At 39.4% G+C, this 21,790-nt stretch overlaps 1 protein-coding gene across 1 annotated transcript in view; it reads right to left on the bottom strand.

Annotated features, from left to right (window-relative positions):
* RTKN2 (rhotekin 2) overlaps positions 1-21,232 on the bottom strand; it is a 37,853-nt gene extending 16,621 nt beyond the window's left edge. Inside the window, exons 1-7 of the mRNA XM_066554944.1 lie at positions 21,129-21,232; positions 14,122-14,297; positions 12,335-12,393; positions 8,727-8,780; positions 7,720-7,837; positions 6,132-6,332; positions 1,460-1,554 (exon numbers count right to left, since the gene is read on the bottom strand). Of these exons, the coding sequence (XP_066411041.1) occupies positions 1,460-1,554; positions 6,132-6,332; positions 7,720-7,837; positions 8,727-8,780; positions 12,335-12,393; positions 14,122-14,258 (664 nt within the window). The 5' untranslated portion in view covers positions 14,259-14,297; positions 21,129-21,232. The remainder of the gene's footprint in view (positions 1-1,459; positions 1,555-6,131; positions 6,333-7,719; positions 7,838-8,726; positions 8,781-12,334; positions 12,394-14,121; positions 14,298-21,128) is intronic.
* Positions 21,233-21,790: the final 558 nt, after the last annotated feature.

Genomic DNA, 21,790 nt, shown 5'->3' with positions numbered 1-21,790 from the left:
CAGGTCTGAAAAATTGCCCTGAACATACAGTTTAGCTTTCTACATCTGTTTTTACATTAAGATCCTGAGTCTAAATAAGCATATTTTCATATTTTAAGGAATGAGATTTAATCCGGTGGGATTAGATTAAAACTGATTTTTAGTCTTTAGGAAATGTTTTTTAATTGAAAAAAATTACTAAATTCCAAAATAATTTCAAGTAAAAATGGCAATATTGCTCTGCAAAAAAGAGTTGTTCTTACATAAAATGTGGCTCATTTCAGAGCTAGAAACTCTTTGAAAGGTAAGTCCCTGAGCCCATCCCATTGTGGCACACAGCTACATTTATACATGAGCACTTTGCTTCAGGATGTTTCAATAAGGCTTCAATGAGGAATTTGTATCTACTTTTGCCTTCAGCACTAGAGGAGCACTTAGGGTTCCAAGGAGTTCCTAACGAATTGGAATCACTCAGCTCCACTGTGCAATAGGCTCTCTCTCCTGTAATTAGAAGTAGGTAATGCAATGTTCCACTAATGTGACTGTGTCTTTGGTCAAGGTTTAGAAATGCTTGTAATGAACCAAAATATCCAGGTATGTCCTTCCTCATCAGACTAAATTATGTAAATTAATGTCAGAAAAAGGAACTTGAAGAAAGATATAAAGTACTAATAAAGAAAGGCTTACAAATATCAAAGGTACTCAGAATTATTCATCCAACACTTCAAGAAAAAAATGCCCCATAAATGTTCAAATCTGTACTTATTCAGAATTACTGAAATGTAAAGAAGGAAATTCCCTCTGAGGTCAAGTTTACTCCAGTAAATGATTTAAATTCCCAGAAGCAACAGTGACAGTCCCATGCCTTAAGTTAACAATTGGAGGATTGCTTATGGGAGGGGCTAGCCTTGCAGAAAATAATGGACAAAGTACCAAAAAGTGAAAACACCACCATCAGCTGCAGCATAATCAGTCCCCCAGTGTCAGCATCCAGGCTGGCTGCTCCCAACTCGTGCTGCCCCCAAGCTGAAGGACAGCAGCCAGCACAGACTGCAAGCACACACACACTTACATCCTGTGTTCAATCTGGGCCTCAAACAATCTCGCCAAACTGAAGCAATTTTTCTTCTTTCCTTCTGACTACAGAGAAACAAGCTGTTCTTCATTCTGATACCCTTCCTTGGTTGTGAGGAAGGGAAAATAATTTGTATATAACTCCAACTCATATAAGATGGAGATGCAAATGACAGAAGAAACTCCCAAAAGAATTAAATTTTCATCTGGACTTGAAATTTTACTCAACTTATAGTTTATTCAGCTGTGTACAGATGCCTGGTTTAGAGCCGTTAAATATTTTATTAAAGTTGTTCTATATTGAGTATCAAGAAAAATAATCTCTTTAAGCCCTTTAGTTTACAAGACTTTAATGCAAAATGTTACTGGTTTTTTATTTCCTTAAATTGATACCATATGTACTTACCATTTCCTGTAATGGTAAGGTTGTGGGTCCTGAAATTGTCCTCGGCACTTTCCAGCCCCAGAGTGGTGTATGCCAGCAAACTGTACTTAGCTCCACTACATGTGAAAGAAAAGGCACGTTTAGGACGTTTCTGCTTCGCGTTGCTCAGGCAGCAATTAAAGGGAGTCTAGACACACCTCAGAGACCACATTTGGGTACAAGGAAACAGCAAGGTGCAGGACAGGACCTGTCAGTGACCACAGATGGAAACCTCCAACCTCTTCCCACACGGCTCCTGTGTCTCTGGTTCTCCTTGTAAACACTGTTCCACATTCTGTTCCTGTCCTTCCTGGATCTTTATCTCCTGCCCCCATGTGTACCCCCAGTTCCAGACCAATGCCATCGTTCATTACAACTCTTTCTGCTGCCTCCTCTCTGGGACCTGCTGGCCAGGAGACCTCTCATGTGGTCACTGCCTACAGCTGGGCTTGTGCTTCCTCAAGAGGCAGCAGCAGCCAAACACAGGCACACAGGCTGTGCTATCCAAACCCTCTGCATGCTCTAAGCACCTCTCTCCTCTAGGCAGACACCAAGTAACTTTCAATAAGAGTTTTACAGCTCTTATTCCTAGGCCTAAAGCAATTAGATTTGGTAAGAGGTTCAAAAATTCCTAAAGTTAATAGAACAACTGATGACAAACTTTATCTGAAAATACAGGTTAAAAATTAAAAGGCATTATAATGCTTCTCCATGTTGCTCTGCTCTTCACTTTGCCTATGCAGACTACACTTTATAAACCAGTTGTTTATATATGTATTTTTTATATAATCCAATAGATTGATTATTCACAGGCAGAAATCTGTGCAGAAATCTTATGGTCAGTTTTGTAGCAGAAAGGATTTCTTTTCACTTATTGGACTTGGAGGTTTCAGAATCTTTTATCTTAGTTTTGCATTTTGCCTAGGGGAAAAAAAGTATCACTCTTACAATTCAGCACAGTGCAATTGTGGAATGCAGTTCTTGGAATAAACTGGTATAAATTTAGTACTTTTAACCTTTTCTCTAAAATACTCATTGGACCAAGTAACAGATTTATAGTCCAGCAGTGCAGTAGGAATTCCACCTGGCTAATGGCAGTTAGGACAAAGTTCACAAGAAAACAAACCCCTCCAAATCACTAACTACTTTCCCCAACAGGATCTAGCACAAGATCCTTAAAATATCTTCAGTAGAACATAAGAAAGCTTAGTGGTGTAAAAGCTGAGAAGACACCATTGAACTAAGATCCTCAAGAATAGTTTTCCATCTTAGTATTGCTCAGATTTTATTTTTCTTACTAGCACAGTGGGAACACAGAGTTTTCAGACCTTTGGCTGTGCAGATAAATAAGGAGAGTGTCTACCTCCCCCTAACCCTAAGGACAGAGGAGGAGGAAAAGTAGGAAGTTTGTTAGAGGGGAGGTGTGTTCCATATCTGTCTCCAGGGAACAAATAGAAAATTAAATACAATATAACATCCTGGGTGAAAAACCCCTGCTATGAAGCGTTTCAAGAGGGAAATCTGAACAAAAACCTATCAGCATTTGTCTATGTTTCCTGCTAAACTGCTCCTTGACAAAAGAGCCTCCACTGATTATGTTTGACCAAGCAGTTGAGCAATGCATTACCATTCTATTTAAAGTGTACCAAAAAGTTCAGTTTCTTCTCACAGATAAAACTGCTGTGCTGATTCTAAAGTTACTTTTTTTTCCTAAAGCATGACTAATTACCACAACAACGTTGCCAAAAAAAATAGCTACTTCACTTTTAAAATATGCTCCACAGTAACATTTTCATTCTAAAATACAAGTCATTCCTTTCAGGCAGCTGCAATATAATTTAGGAAAGTTTTATCTACAGATATTTTTCAGATTTAACTGGCTAATCAGGATTGTTGACTGTGTTTTTCCTTTGCATTTCAGAGAATTAGCTAACTGCCTTAAATGGCAGTTTCTTTGTATAACAAAGAATAATCTGCCTGCTGCATCTCATTCAGTACTTTGCATATCTGTAGTATTTTTCCATTTAATAACTTCATTTAAAAAAAACCCAAGCAGCTCATCTCCACAACAAGCCTGTGGCAAAGGCTCATTGTTAAATCTGTTTACTGATCAAGAGACAGAGGCACCGAAGTTTCCACACAGACCTGGGTGTGGGAAGGTGTAACTAAAACACTCTATCAATGTATGTTAATTAAGACATCTTCAATTCCAGAATCTATTCCTGAATATTAAACCCAGTGTTAGAAATCCCAATCTCACTTCATTCATTCAATGTGAGTGAAGGAATGAGTGGAAGACTTGTGAGGTAAAAAAAAAAAAAATAAAAAAAAAAAAAATCAATATGCTCAATTTTCAATCAGATCTTAAATAATAGAGGGTAAAACCAAATATAACCTTCAGGTGCTGACAAGAACCCAACCATAAAAGTTGTACCAGATTAGACTGTGTACTTCCAGCTAAATATCACTGGGGATTTGCCAAATCAAACACAGGATATGGAAGCTGCTGCACCTTCAGCCCAGTGGAGGACAAAACATCAAACAACAACCAGTGCCTGCACAGCCAGTTCTGCAAACCAGTAAACAGCACTTGAGGGAGACTCTCCAGTGGTTTATCCAAAGAGCAACCTGCTTACACTGCAATTTAATAGCAAAACTGCACTAAAATTTTTTCTTCTATGAAAAATGTAAAAAGAAAAAAAAATTAAGCTAAAATTGAAAAACTAAGCAGGCAAAAGACTGTATAGAAACTAAATGAGGGATAATTAAGAGAGAATATCAGTATATTCCAAATTAACTAATTAAGCAACCCATCAAGCCCTTTGTCACAAAGCTTTTTCAAGAAGTTCCAAGTCTGAGAGTTTCCTCACTAACCAGAGAGATTTCTAAGCCAAGAAGTTTGAAACAGAGGGATCACAGAGTTTTTGGGAAATGGAGAATTTCACTCATGTGTGCACTGGAAAGAAAAAGGCTTGTATAAATGAAATCTACAGAGAAAAGGTGTTCGCATAATATAGAAAGTTCACTTTTTTGTTGCAGTTTAATTTCCCCTGCTGGACTGGTAAAACTCTCTGGGAATACTTGAAAGATCTCTTGTAATCTTGCAGTCTCTTCCTTTTTATAAGGGCTACATACCAAGGTCTAACTAATATAAATCCTTGGGGGAACCTATAAAAGAAATTGACAACTTATTTTCTGCCTATAATAACCCATTTCTTTCCAAACAACTATTTTAATCACCCAGCAATGCCATCATTTAACACTTCATTGTTCATTTAATGTGTTAAGAAAGTAATAGCCACTGTGAGATGATTATCTACGTAGCAACAACAAACTTCCAAGATGGAGGGAAGGAAAATTCAATTGAGAAACCAAAAGCAAAACCCAGGGGAGGAGGCAGCTGTTTAAATTGCCTACTGGTGCTTTTTCCTGAAGAGACAGGCAATCTATACTGGAGAGAGAAGCCAGTGGTTATATCTGATTCAAACTGTGTCTAATGACAGTGTCTCATGGCTCAGCTGAAGCACAGCCACCTGACGTGATGCACATTGAAAAATGCTTTGTCATTAGGTGGAATCCACTGGAAAGTCAGTGATAAAATTTGTTTTGCTCTGTGGATAAGATGTCTTGGATGTCTATTTTTGAGTCAAACAGAAAAATCAGTTTACAGTTATATCAGTTCAACAAAGATAGAATATGCTTGAATGTTTCCTTTTAAAATCCCAGCAAATAGACATATGAAACTAGACTAAGACTAAACACCTAGCAAGAATTAAGCATTGATTCTTTACTGTCAGCTGCCAAAAAAAGAAAAATTACTTGAAAAAAATCCTTTCCAAAAAATAAAAATAAATTAAATAAACCAATGCCATTAATATTTGCAAATTCAGTATTTGGCCTGTTTAAATCCAAATGAAATTGAAGTAGCTGGAAAATATTAGTAGGCAGTTAATTTTTAAAAGGAAACAGGTAAATTATTGGGAAAAGCACTTATGCCTATGAACAGTGAAAACCAGTAAGTCATTTTAAAATGTCCTGTGCTAAAGTCAATTCAGAAATCCCCTGCTAAGTAACAGTAACCATAAAGTGCCTTTGGCAGAGCAGAGTTTTACTGAAAAGCTGGCAAGTGGAATTAGGGAAGAGGGTACAGGAGTGTGTTCTCCTGCCTACATACACACTTTTTCCTATTTCACACAACTTGGAACCTTTACACATATCTACCTGTCAAGTATGAGCAACACTGGCTAGGTGCAAAAATAGTATGGGGGAGGAAGTAAACAGGGATGGGGGAAGGAGAAGAGGTACATGGATAGAGTGTCACACACAGACTGTACAAGCTCAACTTCCTCTAGAGATCAAACTAAAAATATTATGGAGTTTGCAAAGAACAGTGGATTAACCAGCTGGCTGGCTGTGGAGCACACAGATAAAGGCTGCTTGTGTGTTTCAAGATCAGAACCAGGCCCCAAGGCTCAGCGACATGGTTGGAATTCACACCTACTTTCTCATTTCCTATTTAAAATGTAATTTTTTTTCACTTGGGCAAGTAGAGAAAAAAACAGTTTCTAGGCAGTTTGCCAAAAATTTACAATTATATTTGGCCTATTTCTATTTTAAAAGCTACAAAACCAGAACATCAATATATGTGGCTTACTGGATGACTGGGTCAGCAGGCAAAAGGGGTTCAGTGCTGTCTTCTTCCAGTGCAGCTTTGAGTTTCTTCCCTGTAGCTTTGCTGAGGGATGTTTTAAGTTTCTTTGCCAGTTTCTTAGGAGTGTTTGTTGTATATAAAGACTCCTCTGTACAGCAGCTATAGACTTCAACCTTCACCTGGAAATCTGGGCTTGCTTCATCACTGAAGTGGGGGAGGAGAAAATTTCAGAGCGTTTGTTAACAAACTGTGTATGGAGCCAAGGAATGCTGCTGCTACTTTATAGATTAAATAAGATATTTCTAATCAAGGGAAGAAATGCCAGAACGTTCAGGCACAGATATACATTAATATGGAATTAAGGATTAGAGTACACAGTAGTAACTTAGTATTGGGGTCATGAGATGGATAATTGCAGCATAAACAAACAGGAAATTCAGCATTTAGGTTAAAAATGGAAGAAAACACCCACGTTATGGAAATAACCAGGCAAGACATTCAAACACACTTAAATCTGCCCTCTACTGTTACACAAAAATCACATGACTGAAAACCTATCCCTGCCTATGGTCCTAAGTCATATTGAACTGTTTAAAAGATATCTTACTGCACCCCATCCCCTGCAAATTACTGATAAAAAATGCTATCTAATAAAATCTGTCATTTACAACTTAACTACCTACTGCTGCATCCTCTGGCCCACAACCTTTCTCAGTTTTCAGTTTTACTGATTCTCTTGTTCTCAAGCTTAGTCATCAAGCCAGAAGCCTAACCTCATCTTTCAGATCCAAATCATGTCATTACACACATGCCATAATGAAATCATTCCAAAAGCTTTTCTATCAAGTCTTTTTATGCCTTGTGGGATACAAGGCAACTTAGGGTGCCTTTTCTGCTTTTGTTGCAGTGCTTCACAGAAAATTATAATGGTTAAGTCTCATAATTTTGAGAAGAAGATTTAAATCTTTATCCCCACTCTTAACTTGAATGGGTGTTTAAGAGAGTTTAAAATTTGATTTAAACTCAGTTTTCAGGATCTTGATTTAAAGTTTTTAGTAGTTCTAGTTTTTCAGTCAGTCTTCCTCAGAAAACAGAATTGTTTTCTCTAAATTGTAGATATAATAGGCAGGGAGTGGAGTCAAGCACACGCTCAGGTAGGTGTAACAGACTTGAGGTGTTACATGAGGAAAGAGACTGTAACCTGCTGGACAGATAACATTTACATCTAAAATGTCATAATGCTTTCAGGTTTTAGCAATAATTTAATGATAAAATTAATTATTAATTAATTATTAATTAATGTTTGAGATGTAAGTTTATCTCTTTATATAAAGAAAAATGCTTCAGCAGGGCAAAAATGAAAAGAAGTACAGATCAACTGGCACATCTCCAACCAGCATCATTCTGTACACAAAACCAGCCTTCCAGAGATGGGGACCCTCCACCCACTAAAATGAACAGAGCCTCTACTGATTCCTTTGCCCACAGCAAAACCTAGTGGACCTCAGCCAATCTTATTCATAATCACATCCACCTGCAAAAGAAAACAGCAATATTTGTACTTCATTCAACAGAAGTAAATGATACTCACAATATGGTTACATTTTCAAAACAGATATCTGTTATTGCTTCATCCACAATAGTCACCTCAGTATCAAAAACCTCAGCTCCCATTCTGAACAAACAAAACACTGCATAGCGCTGTGATTCTGGAGAGAGGCACAGAGAACCTTCATCAGCCACACTGCATGTCACAGTACCAAACACTGCCAGTAAACAAAACCACCCAAAATGGTCATCCAGACCTCTAAGGAATTGCCCTCAAATTCTTCCCACCACAAATTTTCATCTTAGGATTTTATGAGAATTGACCTGTATACATAGAAAAAATGCCTACCTCTATTAGGAGGGGAAAAAAAGTTGAGTAATCAGGTATAGTGTCTGCTAGCAACTTCAAAAACTTAAGTAAAAATGTAATTTTTTTTAGTAAAATTGACTTTACATAAAAAAATTAACATTTGATCCAAAGTCTGTATCATTTCATGAATGTGCTACATAGGATTAGGCTATTTTGCCATGCTTTGCATCTCTGACCCTATTGAAAATCAAAGTGAAATCGATGCCAGGTGACAGCTGGAACAGATTTAGGATTAATCTCCATGACACAGCAAAATGCATGTACTTGAAGGCTATCCAATAATACCCTCAACACCAACAGTCAAGTTTCATTTAAATTTCTCATTGGAAACAGCCTCCAATACACTCTCTCAAGTGCAGACAAGACATAGAACAATGTGTTTAATCAGAAGTTTCTCAGTTAACCATTTAATACAACAGTCTTCTGTTGCCTCCTCTGGAATTCTTCCTCAGGTGGACTCTTTAGAGTAGGGTTTAAACACAGAACCACAGGACTTTGAACTAACTCAGCTAGCGACAACCAGCAACTTCAAATTACAATCATTTACACAACAAAGAGCAAAATATAGACCTAATGAAAGGTCAAAAAAGGGGTTGAAATGAGTATGAACTTCCTCATTCAGTTTAAATTTACAGGCATAACCAATTGCTTATCAGAGTAATTAATTACATCTTACATACTTTCTTTTTTGCTGAAGTGGTCAGAGCCTTTCCACATTAATGGTATTCGAATATCTGAAGGAGGACAAAGAAGGAAGGAAGATGAAGTTATAGTCAATATTGTAGATCTGTGATCAAAACAAATTATAAAAAGTGTGTTGTTTCTTTTTCTGATGTTCTGGTGGTAACAGGGCGTTCCACCCAAAGAACAGCATAACTATTCCAAGATTATTATCCACATCAAAAGAAAATGGAATAATTAGTTCAACTTCAAGCGTCATTCCTGTTTAGAAATTATGCTGGAATAAAGAATATTTTAAATCTCATTTGAAAGTACCTGAAATAGCATTTCAGAGAAGCTGTGTAACACAGTTCTGAGAGGTATTCTCTGAGCCCATTATTATGCATAGATGTAAACCAAAATCCTGCTTGCCTTGTGCTGAAAACCACTCATCCCACTGCAAGAGGAAAACCTTCCTGTTTTAATGAAAAGACTGGGATACTTATACTGCAAACACTTCAGTCTTGTACTGCTAACCACAGAGAAAATACCACTTGTAATCACATTCCCAGTCAGAATTGTCTTAGTCAGCAAAAAGAGTTTAGAAATCTTTTTTCTTTTAACACAAAAATACCCTTCTACTTCAGAACCACAGTAGAGAGGCAATTACAAAGCCATTATTTTGAATCATGCCTGTCATTTTAATATTAGGAAAGTATTTTTTTTCACTAAATTTTCCAATTTATCTACTAAACTCAACATAGTACTAAGTGACATTTTCCTCCAGCTTAGAGGACTCAGGTGAAGACAATGTTTTTTATTAGGCCCCTGTTAAAAGACAAATGATGTGAGGGCTTTATAAATTCAGGCCTGATTTCTGAAGTACAAGGCTGCTGTTTAAAAGTATATGCAATATATTAAGTGACACATGATGGCAGCAGTGAACAGCACGAACACAGTTGTCTTGTGACAAAAATCTTCAATATTGTTATAAAGAAGCATTGCTGACTCCAGTGTTGTCTTCATATGAGAATGATGGAAAAATCCACATTCATTATGCTAAGATGCAAAATGATGCCAGTATTTTGGCATCAGATTGTCATGTATTCCTACAGGGGTTTACCCACAAAACTTAAGTGAAATCACATTTAGTCACTCTGTCTCAGAAGATAACTGAAAAATTCAAATTTCAGTTAATTTTTATTATGAGACATCTTATTATAAAAGCTATTTCAATATTGAAACTTTCAAATTCAGCTATTTTTAAGTGTTCACAAAAACGAAAAAACTTTCAAGTGAACTACCAGCATACAGCTTTAGACTTCTAACTTCCTAAAAATCAATACATCACCGTGTTCTGAAACTGCCTTTCACTTCTAAAGATGCATTTGCATAGCAAGCATTTCTAAAAATAGGGGGTTTTACACAAAGAGAAATAGTTTCATTAAAATCATTACAAAAGTCTCAAACTTCTAAAAGATATATATATTCATCTCTTTCAGAGACAAAGCACAGAACATTTCTTTCCTAAAATACAAAGGTCTCAAATCTACATTCATATGTGAAAACAGTTACAAATAAAAGCTTTCTCTATCTTTAATCATAGCAAACTCTGAATGACAATTTTAATGCACTTGATGGACATTGTTAGCAATTAGAGCACTAGATTAAAGATTACTTCTGTGTGCCACTTTCAATATCTTGCTAGCTGAAAAATTTACACCCTGGTCAGAAAATCATCAGGGTATAGACAATCAATCCTGGAACAAGTTTAACATGATACTTGTAAATCAGCTTTCAATTCATTCTTGGACTGAAGGAGCTGTCATTTATCAAAAACAAAGATCAATTTTCACACACCTTAATTTCAGTTACCATTAGCTGTAAATCTGTGTGGATGCAACTGGATACATTCAACTACTACAATTAATCAAATTTAAACTCAATGATTCCTTTATAAAATTACTTTAAATTATGATAATGCTTCTTCATCAACATTTGATGTATTGTCTTCTAACAAAAAAATCGATTGGTACAATAACATAAATGACATAATTTATTCAAAAATATGGGGGATAAGTAAAAATGATCCAAGTGTGAAAAACTGTGGATTAAGGAATGCACTTCCCACACAGTATCTGACATAGCTCTTTCTGTAGGAGCATATTCCTCAGTAGTCCTGCACAGTTCTTCCCAAACTTCTGCAGTTGGTCACGATTGCCCTACTTTTTTGGTAATCATCATCTGGCAGGCACTAACTATATAATACACTAATAAATTTATAAGTGGATGGATTGCTGAGGGTAGAAAATCAGGAGGTGACCTATAGAAAGAATAAATCAGCAGAGGCCAAGAACAACATTTAGGCTTTTCTGCTGTAGACTGGACCTGGCCAGGCTTCCTGACACCAGTATCTGAAGAGGGGCGAGGCATGGCAGCAGCCAGCACGCCCAGGCTGCACTGCACAGAGCGGCAGTTTGTGCTTCCTCCTCTTCTCCTTGATCTCTGCCACACTTCTGAGGACATAATCCACAGTTTTGAGAGCCACTGTGTTGGTAACAGAATCATTAAGAGACTGCACCAAATACAAAGTGGTGTATTTCACCCCCTATGGTCTTATTCCATCAAAAGAAACAACCAAAATCCTTCATATCCTGAGCAAGTTTTCCATACTAAAAACAGAGTTCTTAAAAAATTTGATTTTTCTAAAGATAGCAGAAGTGTATGTTATGTGACCTTAAGGTTTTCACTGCAGATAGCTCTCCAAATTTGAAGAAAGGTGCAACCCCAACACAGACAGGCAAACAGATGCTTTCATCCAACTACCATAAGGAGGAAAGACAGATACACATTCTGCAAACAGCTGTGCTGGCAAAAAACATTATTGAACCATGCGCTCATCACTCTTCTCCTACTAGGAGTTACCTTGCTTACAGATATACCAAAATATGCAGAATTAACTGAAACAGTTTCAGTAGTGAGCTGTTCTACACTATTTTATTCTTAATGAAGCAGGGCAGGGAGCACAAACAGATGTGTTAGCAAAGCTGGCAGAACAGCCACAGGACTGCTGAATGTAGTAACATCCTCTACTGTCACAGGCAAACAACACAATAAACGCACAGTGCTGAAGTTTGAGAACAGGCTAGAAAACAGCCCACTAGGAGTGGCTGTTAAATGTTAAATGTTGTTACTAGCTTGCATTGAAGCCACAGCACTACACCTTTGCTGTAGTAATGTAGTCTGCATTGCCTAAATAACATTTGCATACTAGTTATAATTCTGCTCCCAATTTGTTAGACGTGCCCTGTACTATCACTTCAAAGTCTGCCGTTGGGGGAGAAAAAAAGTTTTCAGCTCACTTACACTGATTTAGCTTTGAAATGCATTCAGTGTTTAGTGGCAAACAGAAAAGAAGTATTTCCCTCTGTGGAGTGCACTGTGAGTAAAATGGAAATAGAGGGTAGGATCTTCAACAGCCCATGTGTAGCTTAAGCCCAAGCCCCCTTGCAGCATTAGAGGATTGATGCCTCTGAAGCACATTTACACTTTAAGAATACAAGTTTGCATTAAATGACACTGTCCAGCTAATTAGCTTCTACAATTAAGTGACTACCTGGCCTCTTACCTGATATAGCAACCCTTGCTCTGCATGCCGTCCGATCTTTTGCCCCATTTTCTGAAGACCTCCAAAAAAGAAGAAAAGAAAAAAATATTTGAGATCTGTGCATTTAGATATCTAAAAGTCAACCCTTTAAACACTAAGAAGTGTCAGGATTTTCATATTATAGCTCATTTCAAATGCCTTTCTTTAACATTAATTTTGGTATCTCTAGTTTAAGATATGAGTCACATTAATTTCTTAAGCATAATCTGGAAGGAAGGTACACCACCATTTTTCAAAATTCCCTAGAAGGCTTTACTCCAAAGTAAAGTCACACACAAATCTTCCTTGTCTTTTCCAGCTGCAACAGGATCTAATTTATTATCAATTTTTGCCTTCTGTACACATCAATGAGGATGCAACTCAATTTATTGGTTCTATTATTGTTTAAAGAGTTGCCTCCTCCTCTATTAAAAAAATTTCTAGCTGCTAGCAGTATCATGACTTCCAGAGGCAGTTAGAATATCTTCAGAACTCACAGATGACAAATCCTAGAACTTTCTCTCTCTGCAATGATTAAGCCTTAAATAAATTCCAGTCTGAAGCAAATATCAAAAGAAAAAGAACTCCAAATGGACTATCAACTACCAAAGATATAATTTAAATGATAGAGAAATAACTCTGTAGCATGCATCCCTTCTAATGACCTCCACAGACATCTCAAGTACCCCTGAAGACAGAAATCCAAGCAGTGCATGGCAGTCACAAATCAAGTGCACAATAAAACTGTTCAGATACATCTCCAAATGTCCCTGCCCTGTTCTGGACATGTGCCATCACCATTCTGTGCTCACTGACATCAAAGACAAGGAGTTGAGTAAACCAGCACATACACACACTTGGTATTATTCCATCACTAAAAACATAAATATAAGATAAAATCACTATAAAATTCCTTATTTTATTAGGAAAAAGCAATACAAATGCAATAATTACAGAATACCACATGTATTATATGCCAGTTTTCAAAAGCAGCTTCAGAATAGTGGACAGAAAACACTGCTCTTTCCTCCAACATATTTCTCCTCTAAGGGAACATTTCTGAAACTGAAAAGTAGTGGAACTGCTCCTACAGATACAATTAACTGGAGCCAAGCATGTACTCACAGAGTTTCTACACTAAACTGCAATATCATATTTCAATAAATTACTAACCTGAGAGCAACAGTGTCTCTGCACCACAATTCTCAGCATTGCACACCAAATAAATTCTATTTAGACCAAAACTTTGTAATATTATTCAAATAAAACACACATACTTTAGCTCCTTCAAGAGTTATAAAGAGAGAATTTTTTCAGCTACTTTTCTTCCCATTGAGTGTTGCATTTATCACTTCACTGTAGTTAACACAAGCGGCCAGCAGAGGGTACCAATTAACCGTGATGGGGCCACTAGTAAAGGACCCTTGATAATCATACCCAGAATGAAAAATACAAATAGCTGGGTTCTGTCTTGGATAGCTTTGTCTTGACTTGGCTAGGCACCTTTTTGTAAGCCAAAGGCAATCAAGAAAATATGTCCATTGTGTTACTTGATACTAAATTAATGTCAAAAATAAAATCTACCCAGGAAAATATGACTTGCATTTAATTTTCTAAAGCAAAGAGAAGATAATGGAATCATTTTATAACCTAATGCTTTAAGGCAGAAGTAATTTATGCTTAGGAGATAAGGAAGGATTTAAAACCACATTCCTAGACAGACTGCTAAAAATTCGTGCTGCTCCCTCTGAATTTGAGCTGGTACTCACTGCTCCTCCTTTGGGCCCTGCAGCTGTGCCCTGTAGGCCCGGATGCGAGCATTGCAGACCAGCAGGTTCTTCACGGCGTGCAGGAGCTGCTCCCTCTGCGTGCTCGCTGCCAGCAGCCGGCAGATTCCTTCCCGCATGCGGAGCTCAAAGTTGATCTTCTCTTGGGTGTCACATTCCTAGAGATGCAAAAAAACCAAAGGATGAAACTAAAAATTAACTAAGAGTATTCTCAATTTTTTACATCCTCTGCAGTTGGGATAGAGAACTCTAGGTTTTAATTATGCACAGCAATTGCAATGGTTACTGAATGCAGAATGGTAGTTTTCTCTTCAGGAACAAATGAGTAAAACATGGGACAAAACAGATTTACTATATCCATTATACATGCAAATTCCAATCCAAGATTAACTCACTGTACCATCTGAAAGTTACTAAAATTTTATGTGCCTCCATGTGTCATTCATAGAATAATAACATATGGTCCTAGAGAGGGCTAACTGAACAAAGCTTATAAATTAACAACTCACTTTTAACAGTGACCCCTACTAAAATAAACTTTAAAATGAAGAAAATGTCTGAAATATTTTAAATCAGAAACTCAGTCTCATCACTTCTTCGACTGTCTTTAAAAAAGTCAATCCCAGTACTCAACTGCATCAGGCCCTGAACTGAAAAGTCAAGCAGCTGTGCTGGCTTCAAGACTATACAGGCATCATGTCAGGCACACTTTTCATTCAAACTATGAAGTAAACTAAACATGGCTGGCAAGTCACTGGAATTCACCATCACTGTATTTTGAAGGAGTGGGGGTTTTTAAAGTTTTATAAAAACTGCAGAAGTCAACTTTTTCCTGCCTGCTTTCACAGAAAACATTAATAAATGTGCATTACTCCTCACTTGTGACTTCAAAGAGGTCAATCCACAGCAGGCCAGGAAATAATTAAGGTGAAGGAGCACAGAGTGCTGTCTCCCAAAGGCCCGCTAGATGCCACTGATGGCTGATACACATTACCTCAGTTACAGTTTTGTGGCTGTCCCTGGCCAAGCCGAGTATTTCTGACAGTGAAGAACAGAGTGAATAACAGAATGTCTCATGGCATTGCAGGGTTGCATTGCAAATACTTTGCAGGCCAGTGAAGAGCGACGTGTTCTCATTACTAAACAAGAGTGCCTCTACTACCTCTGGAATTAACAAGTTCATGGTTGTTTGGTGGTAAATAGCTCCCAAAGCTCACATCAGAGATATTTTCCACAGAAGTTCTGCTGGGACTCTCTACAGCTGATATGTGAAAGCCTGGGACCCCGCATGGCACCACAGACTATGCCATTTTTAACCCTCACAGGTTTGCTTTTCAAAGTTTCAATCACAGCCAGAAGGAGATAAAGCAGGGGAACAACACCTCTGCATTCTCAGCACCTGCATCTTTATTTACACTTTTTCTTAGGATTCATCCCAGAAAAGAAAACAAAAAAGAAAACAAACAAACAAAACAAACAAACAAAAAAAGGAGAGCAGTAAATAGCTTTCATCCATCTTCTTTTCTTCTGAGTCAAATTTTACCTGGCTATGAAAACCTAAGCAAGGCCCACACCTGTCCCTAAGAAATAATTACTTATTCTCTGAACCTAAACTAATAAATCAGCTGCTACAAAGCTCCAAAGAATGAGATCCTATTTCCCCCTAATAATTTCCAAGACTGCAGGCCTCAGCACTGCCCTGGCTCCTCTCCACATCTATCACCTGTTACAGAACTACAGTGAGGAAATAAACACTCCTGTTTGGGGCATCTGCATGTATCCATACTGGCTTTCAAGAACTGCACAACGCATTCAGTCCACACTACATCTCAGCCAGGTTCACATAAAATATTCTGGACTAGCAGTAGATGGCTGTTGGGCCATAGCTTAAATAACCACACTACGTAAATCTCATCTGAAGGAAGGATTTAGCAGCCTGATTTGGGAATGTATAAAGTTCTTTGTGCCTACCAAAAGAGATTGGTCAGCCTTTTTTCCCCCCCCATTCTGTCTAAAAATACAGGCACACCATCTGGACTCGGAGGAATGACACAGCACTGTGTTGCCATATGCTGTCTACTAACACACCGTTCCCCTTGTGAGGGCCATCCTTCCCCCACCAACAGCAGCTCAATCAAGATGAGATTATTAACAGCTGCTGGGATTTTCAGCCCCACACTCAGGAGCTACCTAAGCAACGCTTCTAAAAAGTGTCTTTGTATTCCCCACCTAAGTATTCTCAGTGTAAGAAATTACTAGCATTAGAAAGGTAATGCAGTCACAAAACAAACAAAAATAACAGCAGAAAAAAATTACACGGATACTGCTGAAGGTAGAAATTTTACTTCATTAAATTGGTAGCTTCATCACAGGCTTCCAGAATCTTATTCCAAAGTACACTTCTAATTTACTGCCACAGCGGTTTACATTTAAACCCTAAAAGTCTAAACCCTCTAAGTAAAGTGTATCTTTTTAAAGTAAACAAGTAGCCAGGCAGGGGGTTCTCTTTTGAAACAGGGACTGTGAAGTCAAGACACCAGCTTGGACATTTTGCAGTTAGAAACAGAAAGAGCATTTGCTGCAATTGACAACCACAGATTCACAGACACTCCCGAGCTCAACTTACTTGGATTTTTAACCAACTCGAAGTGTAAAAAAACCCCTCACGAATCGGAAAACCAAGGAAGATTACAGAGTTGCAAGGGAGCAGCTCCGAGAGCCTGTGGAGGACAGCGTGAGCGGGGGCCCAGCTCGGCCCGGCCCAGAGCAGCCGCTCTGCCGCGTCCCCCCTCAGGAGAGCTCCCTCAGCTCCGACGGAGCGCGGGCAGCCCGCGGCCCCCACAGACCCGCCGAGCCCGGAGACAGCGCAGCTCCCGCCCCCCGGGCCGCCCGCAACCGGGCACCGCCCGCCACACCGCCCCCGCGGCACCCGAGGGTGCGGACCGGGTCTGCCCCGCCGGCCCCGGCACTCACCGGCCCCGCGGCGCCCGGCCCGCCGGGCTGCTGCCGCCTCATCATCCTCATCCTCCTCGGCGGCGCCGCCGTTCAAACCTCCCGCCCGGCAACGGCCGCGGCCGCCCCGCCCCCGGGCCCAGCAGCGCCCCGCGGGACAGCGCCCGGGCGGGCTCGCCGGGAAAGCTGCAGGGCCGCCTCGGGGGCTGCTGACGGCAGCGCTAACCCCCTCGAGTGTAGCCACGACAGCCAGTGCCAGAAATAGGGCCAGGACAGTGCCCGTCTTGGCTTCTTTCTTCTCTGTTAATTTACTTTCCTGAAACAGGCCGGTGCCGCCTCTTTCTGATGAGTGCCCTTACGGGGAGCGGCTCATGGCAGCAACCACTGCTGCCCCAAAGCTTGCCATGAATTTTTAACCGTGTTCTTGGGTTCCTGCAGTTCATCTAATTATGCATCTTTAATATGATGGTACTTCAACAGCTGCACTAATAGCACCTACTGTTAAAAGTATACTGTTATATACTGAGTAAAAGTGCATTCATTATTCACTAGATTGACTGGAGAGGAATGGGACTCATATCTCTCTCTTCTGCTGCCAGTTTTGCAGCTCTGTTTGTCTTCAGATGAAACAAATGAGCCAAATAGTGTCTCCCATCCATTCCTCATCCCTGATTTCTTGGCTTTCCTCTCTGATTTCCTCCTTAACAGGTGATGGTCAGAAGCACGGATCCTCATTGCTTTGCACAGGGTTGTCAACATTTGTGGGAAGTAAAATGTGCTGGAATGAGTGAGATATACAGTGTTGCTAACAGCTTTCTACAGGAGACAGAAGTCCCCAGGCTAACATATGCTTATTTAAAATATAAGAAAATGCAGTTAGGAAGGGAAAATTTTTAAAGCATCATTGCTTCATCGGGATTTCATATAGGTGCTCAGCAGTTCAGCTGGACCCCTCACATTTACAATTGGGGCACAAACACAGTGGGCTAGCCTTTGAGGAAAATCATGAACTTCTGGACCAAAAGTATGTATTCCTTGGTGCAAGGCAGAGGACAGGGAGCTCTGCTTCCCTCCAGAGTGCTCATTTCACCTGGAGGCAGAGATGGCAGAGGCAGCTGTTCTGGAGTTCCTGTCTCCATCTTGGCCATGTTTCTTAGGACAAGGAGAGGCATTCAAATATTCATTAAATACCTTCATGCCATTGTGAAATCCTCTGTATACCATTGGCAGGGCACATGCCACAACTGGGAAGCCCTACCCCAGTGCACACAAACCTTACAAAATAAGGGCCTTGTTACCCTTATAAAATTATGGCTCAGGCCTGTTACTTCAGCTGAGTAGAAAAGGACTACGGGAAATGGCTATGACTCAGCTGACTTAGAGGTAGAAAAACAAATTATATAACCATTACATGTTCATATTTTGGTTATGGTGGTTGGTTGGATTACATTTGTTGTGCTTAACTGGAATGTAACTGATAAAGGCCTAACTGCTTTAAAAGGCCAGGTTTTTGCAATAAACTCTCTCTTGCACCTGCCTGGGGACTCTGCATTGCTCTGCTTCGGAACACTACCCCAGGTTATATATTTATGGATGTCATATATTTTCCAGTTGTTTAGAAACTCCCTCCTGTTCTTTAGGTACTGTGACTTTCCCAAAAAGTCTTTGTCCAGTTCATTCAGTGGAGAAATCCCATCAGGAAGCCAAAAGGCTTTTGCTTAATCAAGGTATGATACTTTGAGCTGCATATGGACAGCCAATATATCTAAGAGTGAGCTTAAGGGAGGTTTAAAGGGAAGTCTCCACCTAATCCTGGTGCTTCATGCACCCAGGATAAGCCTTGGGCTCCCGTCTCTGCTGTAGAGTTCAGGATTTTGGATACAGCAAATGAGGGGGGGACATAAGATGACAGATCAGAGTGCCCTTTTGCTTAACAATATGGCAGGTCTCTTAAAGTGAGGTCTGGCCTCTGCTGAATCAGGGATGGGATTTGAGCCTCAATAATCTGCAGGTCATTTTCTAGGCCACAGAAGTAAACTAGAAACAGAAGCATGTCATGGAGTGGAATTGAACCAAACAGGTGAAAGTCTCAGGTTGACTGAACCATATTATCATTGAATCAGTGCTTGACCCAAGTTGACCCATACAGCCTTGACTGAATGGCTGAAACTCTTTGAGTTTGATGTAAACTGTGGGAGCAGATGGAAATTATAACCTTACTGCAGAGATAAACAAAGAAGGAATTAATTACTGTAACTCATCCCTTCAGCAACTCACCAAATAGTGCCCTACCACAGAAAATTGGTACAACCTGTGAAAAAGACACACTTCCTTTCCAGCATCATCCCAAGCAGTTCAGGTTAGACTCTAGAACAAACACACTGGTTCAATCTTTGCAGAAGCACTGCCTCCAAGACCCCTGAGAACAGCTCTCAGGTACATACCAGCAGGGTTTGTCAAAAGCCAGAATGACTACATGGATACAATAAAAATCACTGCAAAAGGACAAGTTATGCCCCAAATTATTTCAGGCAATCAGCAACTCTAAAACCATTTTGCTGGTGGTGTAGACAGCTCCCAGGAATCTGTGGCAGTTGTCCAAGAATTTTAGATGCTAATTAGCATGGTTTTACAGTACAGTCTCTTCAGCAAATCTGAGTCTTAATAAAGTCCCAAAATGTGACTGCTAGTAGCATAAAGAGCCCGTGCCTGCAGCCCTTACATGCTCCTACAGACACTGACTTGAATTGGAGCCCTTAAGAAACCAGTGGCAGTTAAATGTGTAGGACTCAGCCCTAAGCAACATGAATGGTATCTCCTCGAGCTCTGTGCATACCTGCTCTTCAGCTGGTTCAAATGTCCAATTTTCCAGTACATTAGGAACATGTTTCAACAAACTCTGGCTGCTCACATTCCTGCACCTGTTTCTGCTTTGGTCCTGCACTGCATTCACTTTCTAGAGATGTTAGGTTTTTCCATTATAAAATCAGACCTCATAATTCAGTAGATCTAATTCAGTCAGATGCTTAATTAAAAAATTAAACATTTCACCACACTTCTAGTATTAGCTTTTAAAGGAACATGAGATTGAGGCTTTAAAAGGCATTTCTACAGGTTTAGAATGAAGTGAGATGTTCTTTCCACACTTTATGTCTAGCTCCAACAAAGCTGTTCTGCTGCTGTTACAGCACATAAACTAACTTGAAATGAAGAAGGCTTTAGGCCATCTACATTATCCAGAGATTTGGGATTCAACTAGTAACTAACTTCTGCTTGCTCCCTAACTGAAGAGTAAATGCAGCAGACAGCAACAAAAAAAGGAAGCATTGTAACCATGTTTTTTTGCACCAGACAAACCTCCACTGAATGGCAGAGAAACCAAAGGCACAACCTACAAAACAAGGAAAATCCTGCACAGTCACTGCTGCTAGTGCAGAGAAGTCAGAACGGGGTAGGGTGAATTAAACAGAGGATCTATATCCTGCCTTCTGAGGTTTCTTAAGTGAAACATTTTTTTTCAGATGAATCACACTATCCTTTTATTTGGCATTTGATTTGCATTGCAAAGCATTTGGCTTCCTTCTAGTATTAGGGAAACTGGATAGCAGAGAAAAGATCATTGTCTATCTAAATCACTGTTCTGCTCAAGTGTTAGATCAGCATATTATTTTAAATGTTAGGCCCATCATTTTGGTTTAGCAGGTACAAAATGTCTACACCTACTCTTGACAGCACTGCAGTATTTTGCTTAATTTCTTAGTTCCCACAGCTTGCAACACCTACTCCTTGAATATCATCAGATTGTGCCAGTAGAAATGCATTCAATTCCTCTTCAGATTTATCCTAAATGGAAATCTATGAAGATTTGTACTGGACACATGGGAAAGAATTGCAAAGGCTTTTTATAACTGACTACTTATTTAATTTTAAACTGAAGAGCAAACTGTTCCCATTGACTGCGACTGGCTTTGATTGCCATGGTGTGTGACCACTGTAGATTGGTGGAATGGGCAGAGACTGGAATTGAGGGTGTTTACCTGACCACTTACTGGAGCCTCAGTGACTCATTTCTTCATTTCAGCCTGCTGAGGTCAGTTGAAAGTCTTTCCATCTCTTAGCTGGGCAGAAAGGCAACATGTAGTCCTACAAAACAAAGTAAATATGTGTAACTACCTTATTGTAATGCACTTCAGGTTCAGTTTTGATTGGATAAGGTGAAAATTAATCATCTGTCTGACAATGAGCTAAACGCTACCATGGTGAAAGTTACGGTAAGAGAAAACTTTATTGGCTCTATCTTAGCTAACTGAGCAGTGTGAAATAGGTTCCTTCTCTAAGGTAGTCATGGACCCAGTTGTTGAAGATGTCATCCTATAACATGCAGGTGTCTAAGTCAGCTAGGATGCATCACCCTTATCTTCCTGCCATAATTAGATAGAGCAGCCAGAATAGCTTAGAATAAACTCTTGCTATTTCAGGTGTTCTCAGATTAATTTTATCCTGAGAGCTTGTTCATCTTCTGCTCAAGTTTTTTTTTTTAAATGTTCTGCAGCTCTCCTTCAACTGCTATGATGCTTCCCATGGCACCAGGATCACATCTCTGTATGATGCCATCAACTAAACATTGATACCAAGGTGCTTCAATTAACTATTTTGTTGATCATTGCATATTCCTGTAGAATTTCTAAAAGAAACTGCA

The sequence above is a fragment of the Molothrus aeneus genome, chromosome 8 (assembly GCF_037042795.1).
Source record: "Molothrus aeneus isolate 106 chromosome 8, BPBGC_Maene_1.0, whole genome shotgun sequence".
Lineage (NCBI taxonomy): Eukaryota > Metazoa > Chordata > Aves > Passeriformes > Icteridae > Molothrus > Molothrus aeneus.
This window is presented reverse-complemented; position numbering and strand designations above follow the sequence as displayed.